General features: G+C 29.5%; 1 protein-coding gene across 1 annotated transcript in view; it reads left to right on the top strand.

The window, feature by feature from the left end:
• Window positions 1–19,491, top strand: part of LOC107446556 (ribosome biogenesis protein WDR12 homolog) — a 42,291-nt gene extending 22,800 nt beyond the window's left edge. The window contains exons 6-10 of the mRNA XM_071183977.1: window positions 1,882–2,051; window positions 7,942–8,047; window positions 10,499–10,631; window positions 14,163–14,286; window positions 19,384–19,491. Coding sequence (XP_071040078.1) covers window positions 1,882–2,051; window positions 7,942–8,047; window positions 10,499–10,631; window positions 14,163–14,286; window positions 19,384–19,437 — 587 coding nt within the window. The 3' untranslated portion in view covers window positions 19,438–19,491. The remainder of the gene's footprint in view (window positions 1–1,881; window positions 2,052–7,941; window positions 8,048–10,498; window positions 10,632–14,162; window positions 14,287–19,383) is intronic.
• Window positions 19,492–21,614: the final 2,123 nt, after the last annotated feature.

Genomic DNA, 21,614 nt, shown 5'->3' with positions numbered 1-21,614 from the left:
ATTTATTAGCACTAATGTGTACTTCTATAAATGAAACTTATTGTTTTTCTTAACTTTCTTCGTGTTTTCTTGTATTTATTTATTTTGTTGTATATATATATATATATTGTCTACACTGCTAACAGAGAGAAAAGTTCTAGAAAAAAAAAATGAAAAATAAAATATTAAATTTAGAAGAGCATATTCATTCGATTTGATCATAGCAAGTATAATGTATTGTATAGGGTATTTGCGCACCTGGAATGTCATGAATTTTGGTATTGAACAAAATTTGTCATGAAATATCATGATTTTAACTATTTTTTTAAAAGAAAATCATGAAAAGTCATGAATTTAGGTCGCTGAAAAATCAGAATTTTGAAATGGAATTTAAAAATACCTCGCCCCCCATATTATGCTGTTCCGAATATCTGAATTTGTAATAAAATCCTCACTCACAGTCATATTTTATTAAAATATAAAATGTTTTTATCATGTTCTTTAAAAGTTATGGTGTTCTTTCAAAAAATGAAAGAAAAAAACATCATTTCTAGATCAAATTGTCTTTTAAACTTCTGTGATTTCAGAATTTTTGCTATTATTTATTTTTCTATTTTTTATTTTATCAATTTAAATTTCTAGCTGAAGCAAGTCAGTCATTGACAAATTTTTTTTAATTCCGAAATGAGAACAGGAAAATCTGGAGTTATTCTATCCTTTCAGATGAACAAAAAAGTATCTTTAGAATATAATTCTACGGAAAAAGATTATTTGCTGTTTTTTTTTTCCAGCTTTTTTATTGCTTTAACCTTTTGTATACTCTCTTTTTTTAAATATAAAATCTTTAAATATGGCGATGCAGAGTATAACTGTTTCAGTTATACCTATCATTTCAATTTATGTTATTATAATGCTTTTTTAAATTTCTTGTGTTTTTGTCAGAGAAAACAGTAACTTCTTTAAGTCATGAAAAATTCTAGGAATTAGTCATGGAAAGTCATGAATTTGAAAATCTAAAATGTTTCAGATACCCTGCATTTATTGTTAATCTCTTTGTATTATCAAAAGTATTTGATATTCTTAAAATGAAGAAATTGCTTATTTACCAAAAGCAAATGTTTATATTTTGAAAAACCATGTTTAACGTCAGCACTTGTTTTTAAAGAACATGTAAAATAGCCGGATTCAATATAAAATTTACGCTAATTTGAGACGAAAAAAATGACTCCCACTAACAAAATGCTCTTTAAATAAAATGTCTATCAGTAGATTGATTGTAAGACACAGTTCCCAGTAGATCACCAAATGTAAACATCAGTGAGCGGGTAGATGACCACTTTGATCAGTCTTTGAAAGGACCGAGTGTGTTGTCTTTGTTAAAACTGCTCTATCGTAAAGTATTTGACTTCCCGCTGAACTTGTCAAGCTACCAAAGTGTGAGACTCATCCGTTCTGTAAAGGATCGAAATTGTGATGCCATGTCTTAGGATTATCCTCAGGATTGTTTCCCAGGCTGTCACCAATAGACCATTGTGTAGCTCCAGTATGACGTAAATAAAGCACTAATAAGACTTAAAATGAAATATATCACTCAAAAGGATTTAAAGGGGGAGGGGAGAAAAAGTCTTTAAAATAAACGAAAATGCAAAAAAAGGTTCTTCATTAAAAAATGCTATTAGAAGTCCTACATGACCTTCCCTTAATGTTTTGAACAGTACAGTGAGCCAAAAAAAATTTATCACTCTCAATGATTGATTGATTTAAGGACACTATAAAATCCTAATTTCCACTGAATTAATAACTCCTCTTGAATTTAATTATGAAATTGAACACAAAAGTACACTTTCTGTCTTATTTCATTACTTTTTTAAACCTACCAAATAATAGGTCTCACCCAGAAATGACGTTTTTTTGTGTGTTTTTCTCTTCAGACACCCCTTATGACATTATCGGGACACACAGATGGTGTCACTGGTGTTCAGTGGATTGACACAAATGAAGTTGTTACCTGTGGACTAGACTGCACTCTCAGAATATGGGATGTGGAACTTGGTGGCTTAAAGTCACAATTGGTGAGTTTAAACTAATATTATAACTATCTCCTTCTTTACTGACAAGACAGCCCTTTGTAGGTCAAGGTCTTCTTTGCATTCTGCTCCTCTTCCATACAAGGGTGTTCAATGTCTTGAAATTTCCATCAACCTTCTGGATGTTAAGAGGTGCATTCGACAAATGTTGCGCCCAAGCAAATCATTCTATTTCTCAATGATTTTACAGGGTGGGTTTATTGTAGCTATCAGGCACTATAAATGGCATATTTATGGACACTATGTCTAACAACTAAAGAAACATACTAAATTAATTGATATGCATAAATTGTTTACAGCTTTTTGTTGAACATTACTCAACATTCTTTTCCATAAGCTTTAATGTAAGTATTCAGGTAATGGATAAAATAATTTTTTCGAAATTCTGATTTTAGGAGCAACAAATAGAAACGAGTGTTTCAGTCTAAGGTCATATTTTTCATGAAATTGTTTTTTTTTTTTTACTTTCTCCCTTGTAGATTTTTTTTATGATTTAATTTAAGTTTTTGATACAGTTTATGCTCTTTAGCATGACCAACCTTCCATTATGCATTAAGTCCTATTTGCTTTTTTCCATCGACGACACAATATGATTTTTTATTTCCATTTGAGTGTCTAACAATTTAGAAAAAGTTTCAAATAAATTATTTGGACCACACACACCTCTTTGAATATTGGAAGTATGACATGACTCCTTTTATCCCTGATCGCCATCATTTATAATCTGTTTCTTTTTAAAGGTTATATGGAATTTATCAATCATACTTTTCTTTGAAAATTCTATTCATTTTTTTTTTTTTTTTTGTGATGTGTGTGGTTTATTTTCAAGTTAAAATGTGCTGTCGTTACAGTTATCTTAATGCATGTTATTTACGAAAATTTTCACCCCTGAACCAGCATATTATTTTAAATTCATTTTGCATTATTATTTTAAAGGGTACTTTTATGTAAATATTAATGACATTTTTATGTAATAGTTTTTTTCTATTTATAGAACATGTAATCAAATTTAAAAAAAAAAAAAAAAAATATTTAATAAATAATTTTTGCAGTAAGTATTTTTTTTAACTTGTTTTTGGAAATGTAATGAATTTTAGAACTGTGTAAGCACTACATTTTACATAGCATAAAACACTGCAGACGTAACTTTATATTTGTATAAACGTTTTTTTATAAACACAGGGTATCTACGCGCCTGTAAAGTCATGGAAATTCATTGATTTTGACCTTGTTCGAAAATTGTCATGGGAAGTTATGATTTTTAATGATAATTACTGAAAAGCCATGGAAACTCCCAGTTAGTCATGGATTTGAGTTATTGGAGCCCTTAATCCTCTTTTGCGATTTGAAAATCCCACATCGCTATTTGTATTTGCATGATTTAAAACTAGCACTTCGTGATATGCATTCGCATGATTTAAAAATCCCACATTGCAATCTTCATTTGTGCAAATTTGTAATAACACATCACAATTTGTATTCACGTGATTTTAAAAAAATGCTCATTGCGATCCATATTTGTGCAATTTTAATGATTGTGTTAACAGGCTGTAATGTAAAATCTGAGAAGACTGATCACCTTTTCTGATTATAAAAGCAATTTGTCCTCACACATTTGTCCTGAAATCCTGGTTAATGATTGCAATAAAAGTATAAATAATTATATAGAAAGTAGAAAGAAAAAGAAAAAAGTTATAAAAAGGCAAATTTTGGACACAAAGAAAAAAAAAAAATTTCTGGATATTTCGCTATTAAAGTGATAAATATGAAAGATAAATAATAAATAAAGCAAAATAAAAACAATACTGAAATCTTGGACTTCAGAATAACATCCACTGTGCCATTTTTTATTTTATTTTGTTTTCAAACAAGATAAACAATACTCAAGTCTAATTTCAGATTTAAACTTTTCCTGTATAGCTGTTTTTTGTATTTTGTGTTTTACATTTTAACTTACACATTTTTTAAAAATGTTAATAAATTTTTATCATCTTTATTGAAGAGTTTACTTAAATGGTGTTATTGTGAGGAATAATACTTGGAGAATCTACTTTGGAGAATAATACTTTGATCTTCAAGAACTGTTAAATCATAAAAACTGTTGAAACTGAAAGTCAAACTTTTAAGTTTGCTGGTAGCGCTACTACAAATTTTTTTCATCAAACACTTTAATTATGTTATTATTTTTACCATGTGTACAAATGTATATTTTTTTATGCTTCATATTACTTTATATCTTGTTAATATTACAAATTTGATTCTTTTCATTTTAATTGGGATTCTATCATAGGGAAAGTTTTGCAAATGGATAATTTTTAAAATTTTTAGATATTAGTTTTAAAAAAATTGGCGAGTGGGGGTGTAACATAAAATGCTTCAATTAATCTTTTTATGTTCTTCTCTGAATATCCTTTTCTATTTTATTTATATAATCGAAACACTTTCTCACACTTTTAAATTTACATCCTGTCCTTAAATCTATTTTTGGCTAAAGTATGCATTTAAAGCAAGATATTTTTCCCTTTGCTCTCTGTGGGAATTGTATCTATCTCTGTGGGAACAAACTATTTGATAAACCAATTGCAATTGCTAAGATTTCCCTAAATTGAAACATTTTGCGGATTTACTTTGCAAGATTTTCCCTAACATAAAATCGAGGAGCACAACTTTTCGTGTGCACTTTTATGACACTCTCTGTCTAATAACACAAGCCTGCGAAATTGAACTTTTGGAAAAATACAAGAGAAGTTCTTGTTAATTTATATGTTATTTGATGCGCTGATTTCGAAAATGACCTTCATTTTTCCCAATCACATCAGGATTTTTTATGAAATCGATATTAATGTTTTTACAAAAATCCTATTTGGAAAGGAATTCTCTCAAACAATTTTGCATGTACTGTCCGGTAACTGTTCTCTTCATTCATTTTGATCTACGTAAAATTTAATCTTGTGAAAGAAAATTGATTTTTGAGCTATCAGCTAATTTTTTAAAAATTAAAATGAATAAAAAATACTGTTACCAGACAGCACAAGTCACCTCTGGTCGAGAAAAAAACAATAAGTTCCTTGCGTTCAAACTTTTTACACCAGATTCTAGAAGAAAATCACCAACATACCATTGTAATTTGTTTTTATTGATATTTTATTGAGATAACTGACGTAAAATTGACGATTGACTAAGAATAACAAATATTGTGTATGTGTATATGAAAGTTTGAAACAAAAAACAAAACAAACAAAAATCAAAACAAGCAAAAAAACAAAAGAGAAAAGTTTCTATTTAAGTACATACTCGTTTTCTTCTGAAACTTATTTTTGATGATCTTCTTTTACGCTTAATCTCAGGTTTATCCCGAGCTATCATCCAACAGTAGTCAGCGAGCATGTTCTTGTCCCATCTTCCTTGATATTTACGCTCCATATCTTTGATATCTTGATGGAACCTTTCCCCTTGCTCTTCGCTGACTGCTCCTAAATTTTCAGGGAAAAAGTCCACATTTGAGTGAAGGAAATGCATTTTTACACTCATGGAGCAACCCAGCGTTTTAAATTTGTCCAGCATTTTCGTTACGATTTCCTTATAATCAGGATCCTTGTAGTTACCCAGAAATTTATTGACGACATCTTTGAAGCAACCCAAGCTTCTTTCTCCGTTTCTGTCTTGTTAGTCTCAAATTCTTTATCCTTCATGAGTTTGCGGATATCTGGACCAACAAATATTCCTTCTTTCAACTTAGCTTGGGATAAACCTGGAAACTTTTTGCAAAGATATTTGAAACAATTGCCATCATTTGGAACAGCCTTGACAAACTGCTTCATTACACCTAATTTTATATGTAGCGGAGGTAACAATACTTTTTTCGGATCAACTAAGCTGTTTCGAATAACGTTCTTTGTGCCTGGGTCAAGATTTTGTCTTTTCGGCCATTCTTTTTTGACCCAATGTTGAGTCTTGTCACGGCTGTCCCACTCACAAATGAAACATGGGTACTTTGTAAATCCCCCTTGTTGACCAAGAAGCATGGAGATAACTTTCAAATCACCTCAAATAGTCCAACTGTGGTCGATATATTTGATTTTGTTCAGGACGAGAGCCAAGTTTTCGTAGCATTCTTTTAAATATACTGAGTGTCCAACTGGTACTGATGCATACTGACTCCCATGATGAAGAAGAACAGCTTTGAGGCTTCTTTTAGAGGAATCTATAAACAGCCTCCACTCATCCTTATCGTAGATGACATTAAATTTGCTCATCAATCCAGGAACATCAGAACAATAGACCAAGTTCTCCTCTTCATCAAAGTACTTAATAAATTCCTTTTCACGATTCCTGTACCAATAAAAAGATGTTCCTTTGGCCAATAAGTTTTTTTCTTTCAGTCTGGAGCCTAACAACTCAGCTGCCTCTTTCGAAAGGCCAAGATCTCTAGTCAGATCATTAAGCTCAACCTGAGAGAAGGGCTGAGGAGAACCGTCTGCGGAAAGCTTATATTCGATATCGGAGCCTTGAACTTCTGGATGCTCCGAATCTGAAGACTCTGAAGAGATGATTGGCAATTCAGTTGGAGGCAAAGGCACAGGCACATCAGGTCCATGAGGAACAGGGCGTATGGCCGATGGAATGTTATCAGGATAAGATATTAGTCTTTGATTTTTTCGGTTATACCCACGAACATGGCAGGAACAAAAATAACAATCATCAAAGTGGTTTTGGGGCTCCCTCCACGTCATAGGAATCCCAAATCGTAAAGTAGTCTTCTTTCCTTGATGCCATAAGCGTAGATCATTGAGACACTGCACACAAACTTTATGAGGTGCCCAAGATTTGTCCTGATCTCCGAGTTTCATGCCAAAATATGCGAGATAAAGTTGTCTTACATAGTCTGTAATGTTCCTCATTCGATTTTTAACAACACAATATTCGCCGCATATATAACAAAAGTCATCTGGGAAATTTTCACAATGTCTCGAACTCGAAGCCATGTTTCACGAAACGCACAGAAAAAAGAAGACTTTAAAATGACTCCCTATTACGCTTGCTAGTGTTTCTGAGAGGTCAGCGAAACTAGATAAGGATTCTCGTGACGCTATTGGTAGAGGGAGATTGTGACAGAGAGAGGGACGGTGACAGGAAGTAGTAATAGAGGGGTACTTTTGTAGATTTGACCAAAGTAGAATGCTGGTCAGTCAAGAAGGGATAGAAATTCAAAAACTTTATTTTTTTTATGGTAAATGTTCATAAAAATTCCAGTAAAATTGAATTTTTCTAATTTTTATGGTAAATGTTCATAAAAATTCCAGTAAAATTGAATTTTTCTAAAAAACGTGACGTGATAGAAATTTTTCATTATTATTTTCCACTTCAGCACCAAAAAATACATTAAGTTCAGCTATCAGACCCTTTGTATTTTTTTCATCGCAGGCCTGTGTAATTAATAAATAATTTTATACCCTCCTTCCCTGCCTAAGACCTGTTTTAATCCTTCCACTCGGCATCGACGTTATATATATATAAGAAGAAAATAAAAGTTTTTATTTTCAACAAATGTGAATTTGTTGTTGGTGAATTAATAGTTTGGAATATTGGTAATTCATAATGTAAAGCAAGCATTAACTTGATACGATGGAAAATAGTAAACTAATAAATATGTCCATTTCGATAGTAAGTTAAATCTAAAGGTGAAATTTTACATTTTGCCCTCATTAGATATGTTTTATTTCTTGTTAAGTTCAGTAATTTAAAACTGTTTGACTTTGTTTGTTAATTTTATATTTCTTCATTAATGCATATTTTGGCCAATTCAAATTTTGATTAATTTAGTTGTTCTTATGTTGTCTTTTAAATAGTTCAGTTTAAAAACTTTTTATTCTAGAATGGATCAAAGGCTTTTCTGGGAATTGCATACTCACCTTTATCCAAGCTGTTAGTTTCTGGGTCATCTGATCGCCATGTTAGGCTATGGGATCCTCGTACTAAAGGTAATTATATTGCATTGTATGGTTTGTTTGTTTTTATTTCTAATGGCAAATTATGAACAGCAGAAAACAAGTAAAAAGGAAGAATACAGAGCACAACGAAGAATGTCTAACATATCTCTAACCTCCCAATAACACTCGGCGAGAAAAGTCTTACCAGAGCAGTGGAGTCTATTTATCTTCAGAGCAGTGGAGTCTATGACCTTTCCGGAGTTGCAAAGAGTGCATATCAGGGAAGGAACAGTTTTGAGCAATGGTTTCTTAGGCAGTCATATCCAGTGGCTAGGCGGAATTCAGCGACTGCTCTCAGAACTTCTTGAATGAAAAAGTCTTTGTAAGCTTACCTCGCAAGATTCTATCTGTTCTTCCATTTCATTGAAATGGGATTGATAAGCTTCTAATTCTTTATCCTTCAAAATTGAATAATAATCCAGTTTTAAAACTTCAATTTCTTGAAGAATTAATCCTATGCTATCGATACGAGATTGCAGTTCGAGACAGTCAGCGTCATTTCCATTTGTAGAAATAAAGCTTTCCAGCCTAGTTATTTTGCTTTTAGAGCTACCACAACAATGATTCAATTGTTTTAAGCTCTTTTCATATTGTTCCTCAGTGTTTGAAGTATCAGTCATTTTTATTAATCAAAAATATGAGTTCCAAAACGAAGTTATGACGAAACGAAAATGAAAGTTGATCAAATTAATATTTTCGAATTATATCAGGTATAAACTCCGGAGAGACAGGAACATGTTGAGGGGGTTGATATGTGGACTGTATTACAATTAATTAAGAACAAACGATAACTATTTAATAATTTATTAATGAAACGATGAAGGACGCCATTTGAAGACGTCCGACTATATCAGAACAAAAAACAACAAGAGCTCTTCTTTACCCCAAATTAAATAGATAAGCGAAGCCAAAGCCGAAAGAGGCTCCAACAGCATGGCAAATATAAAACTGAAAAATTTATTTTGATCAGCAAACAAAATAAAAAATTTAGTGTACCCATTTTGCATATGTTTAATGAAGTTATGTTCTAATAAATTTTTAAAGGATTCATCTTCTTTTCTAACGGAATTTAATTCTGAATAAATTCATTAGCAAATCCACATCTAGTAAATTTATGAATTGTAGTAAATAAAAACATATATATACTTACAATATTTTGAAACTAAAGTAATTAATTAAAATTATTTCACGAAACTAAATGGCTGGAATATTTGCACAAACATTTGTAAATTCTCTTCTGACTGTGTCACATTCTTGCTGCAAATTGCAATTTTTATAAATATTGTTCTATTTATTTTATCGTTTTTCTCAGTTTACACTACCGATTGTTGAGGGGCTTTGTATTTAATTGCAATAGTTTTTTAGAATTAGTTTCCTGAGCAGAATGCATAGTGTCTTATATTATTTATCTCCTTCCATATATTATGTTAATTTTTCAAATTGTCAGTCATATTCTAGGTACAGTATTAAGTTGTGTTTTATTAATTTAGTATGTAATTATAGAATTAAAATTAAACACACAATAAACTATTTTGTAGTAAATTAAACATATTTTACAGATTTTAATCTTTTTTATGTTCTATGCAAATGTAAATAAGCATTTTTAAAGACTTATTTGGTGCCATTCAACATCTTTTGTGATTCGTGTACAAGGAGGGAAGTGTATAAACAATGTTTACATGACTTATTAAAATGTTCTTAAGCAAAATAAAAAATATAACTAACAAAAAAATTATACCCATTAAGATAGGAAAATTTTAAATAAAAGTTCAGTTTAGTGTAACAAAAAGTCGGGAAAAAATTTTCTCTAAAGAGTTTTAGAGGCCACAAAAAGTTCTTTCAGAATATTTTACTTAAAATTTTAAAAAATTAATTAAATCATGAATTTTGTTTTGTAACCATCGTTGAACAGCGACCCAGTTTTTGGGTTTATGACTACTAATGTTCAACTGTGTGGCTTTGTCATTTTGAACTCAATCCAGAAGACAAGGGAACTCCTGGATCGAGAGTAATTTGCCATTGTTGAGGACATTTTGATGAAGCTAACTTGCGTTTATGTTACATGGAGAGAAAGACCGCAAGAACCTTCACGGTTAGCCTGAGGACAAGGGGACTATAACCCATGAATCGTCTACCACTGAGGATATTTCACGTCAGCACTATGGTCGGTGCAGGCTGGATGTGGAATCCCATATCGACCAGACATCGCTTGGATTTGAACACGGTTCACCTCATTGGCAGGTGAAAGCTCTATCCCCTGAGCCATCGTGGCTCTACACCGTTTATTTTAATTTATTCATTAAATTAGGTTACTTTAATAATAGTCGTGGTAAAAGGTATATTGTGACATATGGCAAGGTCGAACAGCCCCTTTACAGTGATTTTAATAATTCATGTATGTATTATAAAAATGACACATTTAAAATTGTGTTTCCCTCATAGATGGAACCCTTGTGAAATGTGTCTTCTCATCTCATAATCTATGGATAACGTCCCTCGCCTGGTCACCCACTGATGAGCATCATTTTGTATCTGGCTCAATGGATTCCATTGTGAAATTATGGGACACAAGAAGGTACATTCTTATTTGCATCCCATCATTATACTTATTTAGATTACCTCTTTGTAAATGAAGAAAATTCTAATGAAAGAGAAACAACTGTTAATCAAGGTTGCTACTCCACAAGGAAAACCTGGAAATATACAGGGAATTTTCTGTCATGGATGATATTTCAGCTATAATAAACTAGTTCATTTACTATAACGTTATTTGTTTTAAGTATGTTCAGCTATTCCTTTTTTAAGTTTTTTCAGCAATTATAACTAGTATAGATAGCGCAGTACAGCTCATACAAGAGCACAGAGATTGTCAGGGGTCGCATTCCCCCTAAAATTACTAAAAGTATGTGCAAACCCTAAAATTCCTAAAAATCTGATAAAATTTTGTTGGTGTTCCTAAAAAATTAGAGTTATAGGCTAAATATAAATAAAAAAGCAATAATCTAAGATATAAGAATTTAACTACATTAATTAAAACTGTTTTAATTTTGCCACATGGTAATTCTGATCCTGAGAGAGGTTTTTCGATAAATAAAGCAATGCTTAATGTGAGTCACCATGAGAATACTATTATGTCTCTTAGACTAATCAAAGATACGATTCGAAATTATGGAGGAGTGTTGAAGATCACCACAACACTATTGAGAGCAGTAAAAGAATATCACAAATCATATCAAGAATATTTTAGAAAAATGATCATGATTAATTTGTTTTTCTCTAACTTCTAATATAAATTGCTGATTTGAAATCTAATAATATCACACAATAGTTTTTCTTAATAAAGTAAGGTAAAGGGTAATAATAAAGTTTTGATTAAGAAGGTAAAAATTAAATAAAAATCCAAGTTGGTGTTAATTTATTTTTTCTCTTGATTTATTCTCACTTTTGCCTGTTCCTGAATTATGCACTTAATTTCTGATAGGTAATATGTAAAGTTGCAATTTCATTTTTACACTTTAGAGATTTCATTCTTGGCTTAATAAATTTCAGAGCTTTATTTTATGGCTTGCAATTATTTATGATATGTGTGGATGAATTGTAATAATCTTCTGTTATGTAATAAACTACTGTGTGATCTGTTTTTATCCTAGCAAAATCATATATTACCCCTAAAATTTACCTAAAATTTTTTGAAAAAGTTCCTAAAATTACCCTAAAATTTTAAAAAACTTTGCTGCTTCCCCTGGATTGTGTTTTCCTTTTAATATATTGTGTATAAATACAATAAATAAATACAATCACTGATTCCACTTGAGTTTATGCTCCTTGGGACACAGAACTTTCTTATTTCTGGGTCCCTACTTAAAATATGAATTCTCTTTACCCATATACGGGGATGAGATTTTTCCGCTTTTTAGCGGATTTCCGCATTTTTCACTTTTATCTCTTAAATTTCAGCTTTTTTATCAAAAATTCAGATTTTTCTAAAAATTTCACTTTTTTTAATAAGTGTTCCGCTTTTTCAGAAAATTCACCGATTTTCAAAGAGAAACAGAAAATTCAATCTACATAGCTACCAATCCTTTCTCATTTTTACTTATTTTAGCTATTTTCTCCCCTTTTACTCGCAGCAGATAAGATTTTCCGAATTTTTTACTCGCCCTCCAGATAGATCCGATTTGTGTAGTTCAAATGACGCTGCTTCTGACAAGCCTTTTAGAGGTCCCAAGCCTGGAATCTGCTAATATCTCGATTCTTATTCACACGATTTTAATATCAAACATAGCTTTTCATATTTGCGTGTTGCGATTCTTATTCACGTGATTTGAATATTGTACGTTGCGATTCTTATTTACGAGATTTAAAAATCTGATATTGTGATTCTTATTCACGCCTTTTTAAAAACCTATGTAGCGATTCGTATTCACGCAAGTTTAAAATTCAATGTCTTGATTTGCTCCTGCGGTTTATAATATCAAACATTGATTTTCATATTTATACGTGATTTTAAAATAAGGCATTGGGATACGCATTCACGCATTCTAAAAATTCATAATTCTTATTTATGCAATCTAAAAATTACGCATCATAATTTGTATTTACGCTATCTAAAAATAATGAATCGTGATTTGTATTTACGTTTTTTAAAAATTCTATATCTCAGTTTTTATTTTCTCATTTTCGAAATCGTATATCTAGTTTCATATTCATGTGATTTCAAAATCCATAATTGTTATTCATATTCACGAAATTTTAAGATCAACTATCGCGCTTCTTGTAAGAAGGAATTTTTTTTTATTTATTAATTAGTTACTATAAAGGTGACTGTTTTTCTAACGACGATTATTAGTATATGTAAGTGTTACAACATCAGAGAAACTGGAAGGGAATATATTCAAAACTTACATTCTGTGCTTGCAAAGAAGAAAAAATAGGATTTGTCACAAGATGTTTAAAGATGGACTAACGACTAAATATAGCAAACATAAAAGACATAGCAAACAAAAGCAATCACTTAAAAAGGGATTTAATTAATTAATTTATTTATTTATTTTGAAAAAGAGTTAATTAACTCATCATCAAAATTTTATTTATAATTGCTGTTATTTATGCTATAAAATGCAAAATTCTTATCAAATAAAAAACAATTATCTAAGCAGTTGCTGATTGTCATGTAATTTTTTTAACTAAAATAGCAATTTTTGTATGCTAAGGAGTTACTATATATTTCTACTTCACTGTTATTGATATGTTTCAAAGGGCTCTAGTTAGATTGGACTATAATATGAACATAATGATTCGGTCCATTGTCAAAGTTTTTCTTCAAATATAATTTAAAAAATAATATTACTGATATATTTGCTATAAATCACATAACAGTGTTTATTAAAAGAAATGAAATATTAATGTATATTCTCAGTTGTTTTAATTGGCTAAACCAGGTAGTTTTTCAAGTAATAATTTCCTCTTATGTGAACTGAGGAAAAATATAATTTCCAGCTTTATTTTTTTCAATTGGTAATTTTTATTTTCACTTAATGTTAAGTATCAATATAATCATTTATATAATAATGAATTAGTGCACAATTGTATGTCAACACATTATTTATAATTACCTTAAACTGTCTGGAATTTATTATTAAAGGGTTGCGCTTGCGGAAAATTTACTATCATGGAAATTCAGCTTTTTTGCCTTTTGGCTAATCTCATCCCTGCATATATATTAATATGCACATTCATAATTAGTAGCTTTTTCTATGTGTGGGACCATTTGTGCATAGAAAATAAAGTAAGGTTTTCTTACGTGCACAACCATTTGGAAATAAAAAAAAAATTATGCTATTCTTCATGCAGAATCACCATTGGTTTAATGTTTATTATTGTCAAAGTGCTTAAAGTTTCATTCTTTTCTGAATGTATCAATTTTTTGATAGCTTGGACTTAGATGGCCCAAAAATGCCCTTAAAAATAAAACTTTAGTAATCCAAAAAAATTTAAATATAAAACAATATTTCTTTTATAAATCTAAATAATATTTCTCCTGGTCATTAAAATCAGCTCTAAATTTTTTGTGAAATGTTTCTGAATGTGTAATTTTTTTTCCTAGCCCCAAAACACCTCTATTTGATATATCTGGACATGAAGATAAAATATTTTCTGTTGACTGGTCTTTGAAAAACTATATCATTAGTGGTGGTGCTGATAATCATGTAAAGCTTTACAAATTTGAGGTTCGTATTTTAACTGATGAGAGTTTTAAAAATATTACTTTTACATGATATTGTGTTCTGTAATAATTGTAATCTTTATTAACTAAAATGAAAAACTTATTACTTTTACATGATGTTGTATAGTAATTGTTATCTTAATTTACTATTATATCCTCATTTAAAATTATCAGATTTTCTTTGTTTCTTGTTGCAATATTTAATGTGAAATTTCCTTGTTTATAAGCTTTAAACATTTTATACCTTAAGCTTTGCCATTAAGCATACTATGTTGCAGAATGATTCAGTAGTGAATGGGTGCATGAATAAAGAAACCATATTTAATAACAAACAAATTAATAATAAAACAATAAATCAATTAATATGAAATGGGGCTCGCCAATGAGCCATCCAGTTCAATCCTGCCACATAAGTGATTACAGAATTATTCTGTGTGATTTCATCGCCCTCTACTGGTCAGGCAGAAATTCGTAACTATACCATTTGAAACCTTTTATAATAAATGAAGGAGCAGATGTTCTCTCCCATCTGAATAATGATTTACCATCTCTGTTGCATAGATAACTCTTGTAGCATTTTTAAAAAATGCTTAAAGGTGCTTATTTTCGATTTTTAAAGCCCTTAAAGGTAATTTCTTTCATTGGGTGTTTTTTTAAAAAATGCTTAATTTTTCCTTTTTTGAAAATGCATTTTTTTTTCTTTACCATGTCGATTTTTGCTGCTTATTATGCAAAAGTGTGGTTTTCTCATTGTTCTATTCAAAGTTATTACAATTCATTCAACCACAATCCATTTCGGTCCGTAGTGTATGAAAGCGACAATCATTTTACATGTTTGATGAAATATTTGAGAGTCTGCGTGTGCATCTACTGAGCTGATTTCGGTGAGATTCATGCACTCTCATGTGCAACTCTGCTGCAGTTTGCAATATATTCTCAATTTTAGGCTTCATTTTCCACCCTCTGATATCAAACCAAAAAACCACTCCATCTCTTTATAGTGGATAATATAATCAAGAAAAGAGTTCTTTGTCAGAAACTAGTTATTTTATCATGATCATGTGAAGTCTTTGAAAATTATTTAGCATTTTATTAATATATATAATGTTTAAAAAAATTTTTTAAACATTATATAAGTGTTTAAAAAGTACTTATAAGGTGCTTATTTATGGTTGAAAAATTTGGTTATGCACCCTGAAAATGATTTGATTCCATTAAATTTTATTCTGATATACAATTAAGTTGGGATGACTGTAATAAATTGTCAGAATTTCTAAACGTGTCTGAAAAAGATAATGAGTCAAAGGGAATTTACTGGACAATATTTTTTAAAAAAAGAAATCAAATTCTTGATAGGTATGAAGTTGTAAAAAAAAATAATAAAAATATATAAATAATCCGTGTATAATTGAAGTAAATTGCATGTCATCGAACATAAGGACATATGTAAAAATGAAAATGCAATAAACAATTAAAACAATTAAATATTAACACCAATAAGATTGCAAAACTTGAGTGATGCTAGTTTAAAAGGAAAATTATTAAGAAAACATTTTTAACTTAAAACATTTATTTATAAAAACATAACATATGAAAAGGAACTAACAAATATGTATACAATTCATATTTAATTTAATTTAATCCTTGTTTATTAAATTAAATCAAATAGAAAAAATAAATAAAAATTAATGCATTTTATCAACAGACAAGCAAAAATAAATAAAGGCTAAAAACATTATATTTTTAATCCTTAACTATAAAATAAATAAATCATCCTAAAATATGAAACAAAACTGTTAGGTAACAAAAATAAAGGAAGATCTTAATAAAGAACTTTTCAACAACTAAGGCATCCTAAAAAAGTAAAAGATATAATAATAAATTAATAAAAATATTATACAAATAATCTATATTTAATTGAAATTAAATCAACTAAGAAAAGTTTTAAAAAAAACAACACTAAAATGTTAAAGAATATTTATTTAAAAAATGAATCTTAAATACGATGGAAAAACATAAAGCACAATGATAAATTGTGAAATTAATTAAAACAAATATTTTTAAGAAAATTATTGAAGTATTTATTGAAAATAAGCTAAAGATTTATTAAAATCACCAAATTAACTAATGTAAAACAAAATTAATAATTAATAAACGCAATATATTTCATATCAAATTATAAGAAAAAAAGAAATTTATAAACTGCAATGATAACTTATTTATCAAATTAAATAAAAACAACACTTAACAATGGAAAACTTGCAAGTGATATAGCATGGGCATCTCAATCCGGATTGATTGTTGAGACATGGCCAAACTAAAGTGGAAAGCCAAACCGTCAAGTATCAATTCCCATAAGTAACACATTTTATATTCTTTCATTTTATATTTCTTACTTAGCACAAGGAGAGGCAAGAAGCCATATACAACCTAAACGAACTAATTATACATGGAAGTTACCAGGTACAGAAAACAAAAATAGATCATGGTTACAATAAAATGCATAAACAAATAATAAATCTAAATTAATTAAAAGACGTAGATGATAAAGAATTATATTTCAACAAATTTGATGTTTTATACTGCGCTGTATTTAATTAACTTCACTTTAATTAACATTCTAACTTATGTGGAGAAACTTGGCCATTTTGCTCATAATGATCAGCTGACAAAAAAGAAGAAAAAAATTATCATTAAATGCATGAATAGGAAGAACTAATTTATTAAGTACTAAATTTATTGGGAACAGGGGGGGGGGGACTCAAAACAATGTGGAATGAGAAATGTATCGCTTGGTAATTAAAGAACACTGCAATCTGCTTCATAAAATATCGTCTTGGCAATAAATAATCTTAGGCTTATAAATAAACAATAATCTTCTTTTTTTTTACTATATACAATTAAAAGGTTCTTAGAGAAAGATAACTATTCAATATAATTTGTCTTTGTACTGTTTTGAATTTATTATTTTATGTAAGCAGCAAATTAACATTCTGTTAGTTGATTGCCTTATATTTTTTTTAAAGAAATCTTTTTTTTTTTTTTGTTATTAGTCTTTTCACTATTGCTATACTCCGTTTCACCTCAAGTTGGCACTTTACAGAAAGGCAGGTAGACCGGATTGCAGCCATTGTCATGGAAAGTGGGTTACTCTTTAAATTAGTTGGGGGCATAAGGTAGCCAAAAAGGACAGAATAAGCTGCCAATATTAACTTTTTAAAAAAACAAAGCTCCAATTTTTTTTTTTTTTTTTAAACCAAGAATCTTATTAAAATTTAAACTAAATACAAAAAAGAATAAGATTTTTTTAGAGCATTTCTAATAATAATTGATTTGAGACACTAATTCTAAGCTGATTTCTTATTATGATTTCTAAAAAACAAATATTCTTATAAATATTTTTTAACTATACGAAACTAATTTTAAACAAGAAATATATTTTTTGTATTAAATCTGGAGTAAAAAAAATTCACAGATGCTTACAAATACTTTTCTTTAGATGTATGCAAACTTTTTTTTTTTTTTAATAGATTTATGTATATTAATTTATCCCACATTCAGTGGGGGAAGAAAAAGTCAACATTGGCATGAAATCATTGATCATGGAAAAGATCATATGTATGTTTTATAATATTTACTGTCCATTTTTTAAATAAAAAAAATCATTCTTTTTCTGAAAAGCTTTTTTTAATTATAAAAGCAATATTTTAATTATATATATTTGCTTCTATGAAACAAAAAAAGTTACCTAAAAAACCTCTCGATGAGAAATCTCTCTATAAAAACTTCTCTATAAGAGAATATTGCTTTTTTCTTTTCTCGGAAGACTATCCTAAATCTTTAAAAATCCGATCTAAGGCTTAATTAATAGCTACAAAAACTAACAACAGATAACTAACAACAACAACAAAAAACAAGTTACAATTTAGTAATTAGCAAAAAAACAACAACAAGGAATCACAAAAAAAATTAACAATTAAAAACAAGCTAACAATAAATAACTATAAAAAAAACAATGAAGCAATGTGAACTGGCTGACCAGTGCGAAAGCATAACCAACGCGCCAATTCTTCGTCCTCTGAAACTAGTTCATTGCCAAACTAAAACGCCTCCTTCTTTGTACCTTCCACTTTTCTGAGAAGACACTTATAAGCTTAATACATTTAAACATGATAAAACTTTTTATTACACAACATTTATTTATATTTATACGTGCATTTAAACTGTAATTAATTCCGAAGTAGCAAAGAACTACTTTCCAAAAGTAGTTCTTTGCTACTTTTCCGTATTGCATTTCCTGCCTATGCCTGTAGTGCCAACTTGAGGTGAAACGAAGTATAGTGTAGTTTAATCATCATGACTTCCATTTATGTTAAATTTTAAAAAAAATCTTTTTTATCACTACAGTCTAAGATATTTATAAGGCACATCTTGTAACATGAGGATTATATAGAATTTAGTGTTTTACAAATCATTAAAATTACCTAACTTAAACATGGAAATATATTTTTGGAAAACATCAATATAAATACTTTACACTACAAATTTATGCACTAAAGTAATTATTTTATGGGGAAAAATTAAATTATTAAGAGCATTAAAAATCAGATATCAGTTTGCTTTACAGAATATAAAGCAGGGGTCTGTCTAGGTTTTTCTGAGAGGTACCTATTTTGTGAAAATTTAAAAATTATATATTAAAAAATTAACACAAAAATATGGATTCATCATTTCGTAAGGAATGCAAAAATTAAAATAAAATTTTAAGAAAAAGTATTTTGTGAGACTACCGTTTTTCCTACAGTTGAATTTATAAAACTACCATTTTTCCTGAAGTTGAATTTGTTACTACCGTTAAACGGTAGTAAATTCAGCCTGTACAAGCCCCTGTAAAGTCATGCAATATATGGACAATACGTATCAGTTTATAGATCTCCCTTTACATAAAGATAAATTTATCTATCACCTATATATTATTTTTTTTTCAATGACCCAAATATTTTGGATCATCGAAAGTCCTAAGGTATTCGTTGTCGAATTTTTTTCATTGTTTTAAATAAATATTACTTTTAGTCCTAATTCATATTATTGTCTATTTTAGGAAACAAGAAACAGTACAGGTCATGGTTCACAAATTGATCCAATGGAAACCTAGTACTTATAAATATTTATTTGTAATAACTGTAAATAAATTGTTGTATTTTTCAAATTTTGTGCAATTATTGTTTTTGTTTAGTGTTAGCACAAGTAAACTGACAATGGATATTTACTCTACTCAATAGTATTTTTATAGTATATCGGTAGAATGGGAGAAATACTACTTTTATGATTAAATGATTTTCAGAAAAGACGAGGGGAAAAAAGAGACCACTTGCTTACTTAAGTCACTACTATTTCTTATTGATTAGCCAAGGGACCATGATTTTCCACCAATTTCACCACTAACCCATATGGTTTTTCAGCTCTATTTATAAATATGTTCATCATACTAGGAATCTGATTAATAATATAGGAAAGGAAGGGGTTAGTGTATGTGGACAAAAAGAATATTTTTATTATTTAATACTCAAAAATTCTCTACAAATTATAGCAAATCTAAATTTCACTTTCCTAAGTAGTTACAAGACAAAACATGACACTTTTAAGTAACAAATAAAATATGCTGCCTTTCGGTTGGAAACCGGACACGACTGCCTTGCCGCTCACCTTCATAGACTTGAAATCTTTCCTGATCCAAACTGTGTTTTGTGCAGAGAGGACTCCTCAATGAATACTGAGTTTGTCCCACAGTTATTGGCAACATCTAGGACAGGTTACTGGAATGCTAGGGAACAGTTGCTAGGCTGCCATTTGCGACTAAATAGACTATTTTAAAGCAATTATTTTAGTTGAAATATGAGTAAAAGCAACTAATTTGCAATGATTTGCATAAAATTTGTGACTCTTTTTAAGCCAATTAGCGACTAAAATGAAGATAGCTTCATGATTCTTCCCACACTTTTTTTGCCGCTCTTTCGTTTTATCCAAATTTTATTCTTCCTCACTGTTTGATGTCAAAAGCAAGACAGGCATGTTTAACCAATCAGACTAATGGAATTGAAATTCGCACTATGTGAATGGCATTCACATGGTGCGAATTTCAATGCTCCTCCTGCTTCAGGAAGCTAATGTAATAGCAAAATTAAAAAAATTGTCTATAATTTCACAAAATGTGTAGTTAATTTTTAGAGCGATTTAGAATAGAAAAAATGGTACATGGTGATATTCGTTTTGTCGAATTGAGATCGTAATTTTTTTTATAAGCTTTAAATTTGGAAATGCGTCAGTTATGAAAAATAAACACTTGATAGATGAATTAAATTGCAATATTTCTTTTTTTTTAATGTCTAAACTAAGCGGCTGCAAATTAGAACCGAGAATGGAAATTCGAGTTTCAAATTCACCTGTTCTGTAGCAGATAAAAATAAAACTCCCTGTTTTTATGCATAGTGTGAAAGAATAAGGGTCCAGCAATTAATTACAATTTCGGATCGGTTTGTTTTGATGTTTGGTTAGATATGGAATATTAAGTTTGCAGGGACCACAGACCTCCTATTTCATGTTTGACTGGAATGGAGTAGAAAAAAAATCGCACAGCTTTAGATTGATACACGCGTTTTTCCTTCTGAATTCGATTATTGTTTCAGCAAAATGTTGAAGCCAAAGTTAAACTCTAGATAATATTAATAATCCTGAACCAGAATCACGGCGACATAGTTTCAGAATGTTAAGAGTTTTTGCAGAATAATTTTTTCTTTAGGAAGTAAAAAAATTTTAATTTTTTTTTCTCATCAGGATTATATTTAAAAATTCATTTATATGCAGAAACACTATCGTGCTGCTTTCGATTATTTAATCAAGAAAACTTATTTGTATTCCAGAAATTTTTTATTTTATTTAAAATGTTTTCAACCAGATGAAATCGCCAAACCAAACAGCTTGAATTGCGCTTGTGAAATTGCTAAGTGTCTTACCTTTCTTGATATTGAAGATTTACAAATCACAGATGAATGGCTAATTTTGCAGTCTCAGCTGGTAGAAGCCAATCATTGAATAAATAAAATACGAATAGATCATTTTTGAAGAGAGATTATTTATGAAAAAAATTCAACAGGAAAAGTTAAATATCCTACTCTCGGACTTTTTGTTAAAGTTAGTCTGGCTTTATCTCACGGCAATAGCGATGATGTATCTCTCCAGGGTACTTTCTCAAGAGAAAGCATCACTGTCTGAGAAAATGTTAAATGCTAGGCTTAATATAAAATATGGTATACAGACAGAAATTTAAAAATG

This window comes from Parasteatoda tepidariorum, chromosome 8, assembly GCF_043381705.1.
Source record: "Parasteatoda tepidariorum isolate YZ-2023 chromosome 8, CAS_Ptep_4.0, whole genome shotgun sequence".
Classification (NCBI taxonomy): Eukaryota; Metazoa; Arthropoda; class Arachnida; order Araneae; family Theridiidae; genus Parasteatoda; species Parasteatoda tepidariorum.
Note: the sequence above shows the minus strand (reverse complement) of the source record. Positions and strands in the feature narration are given on the sequence as shown.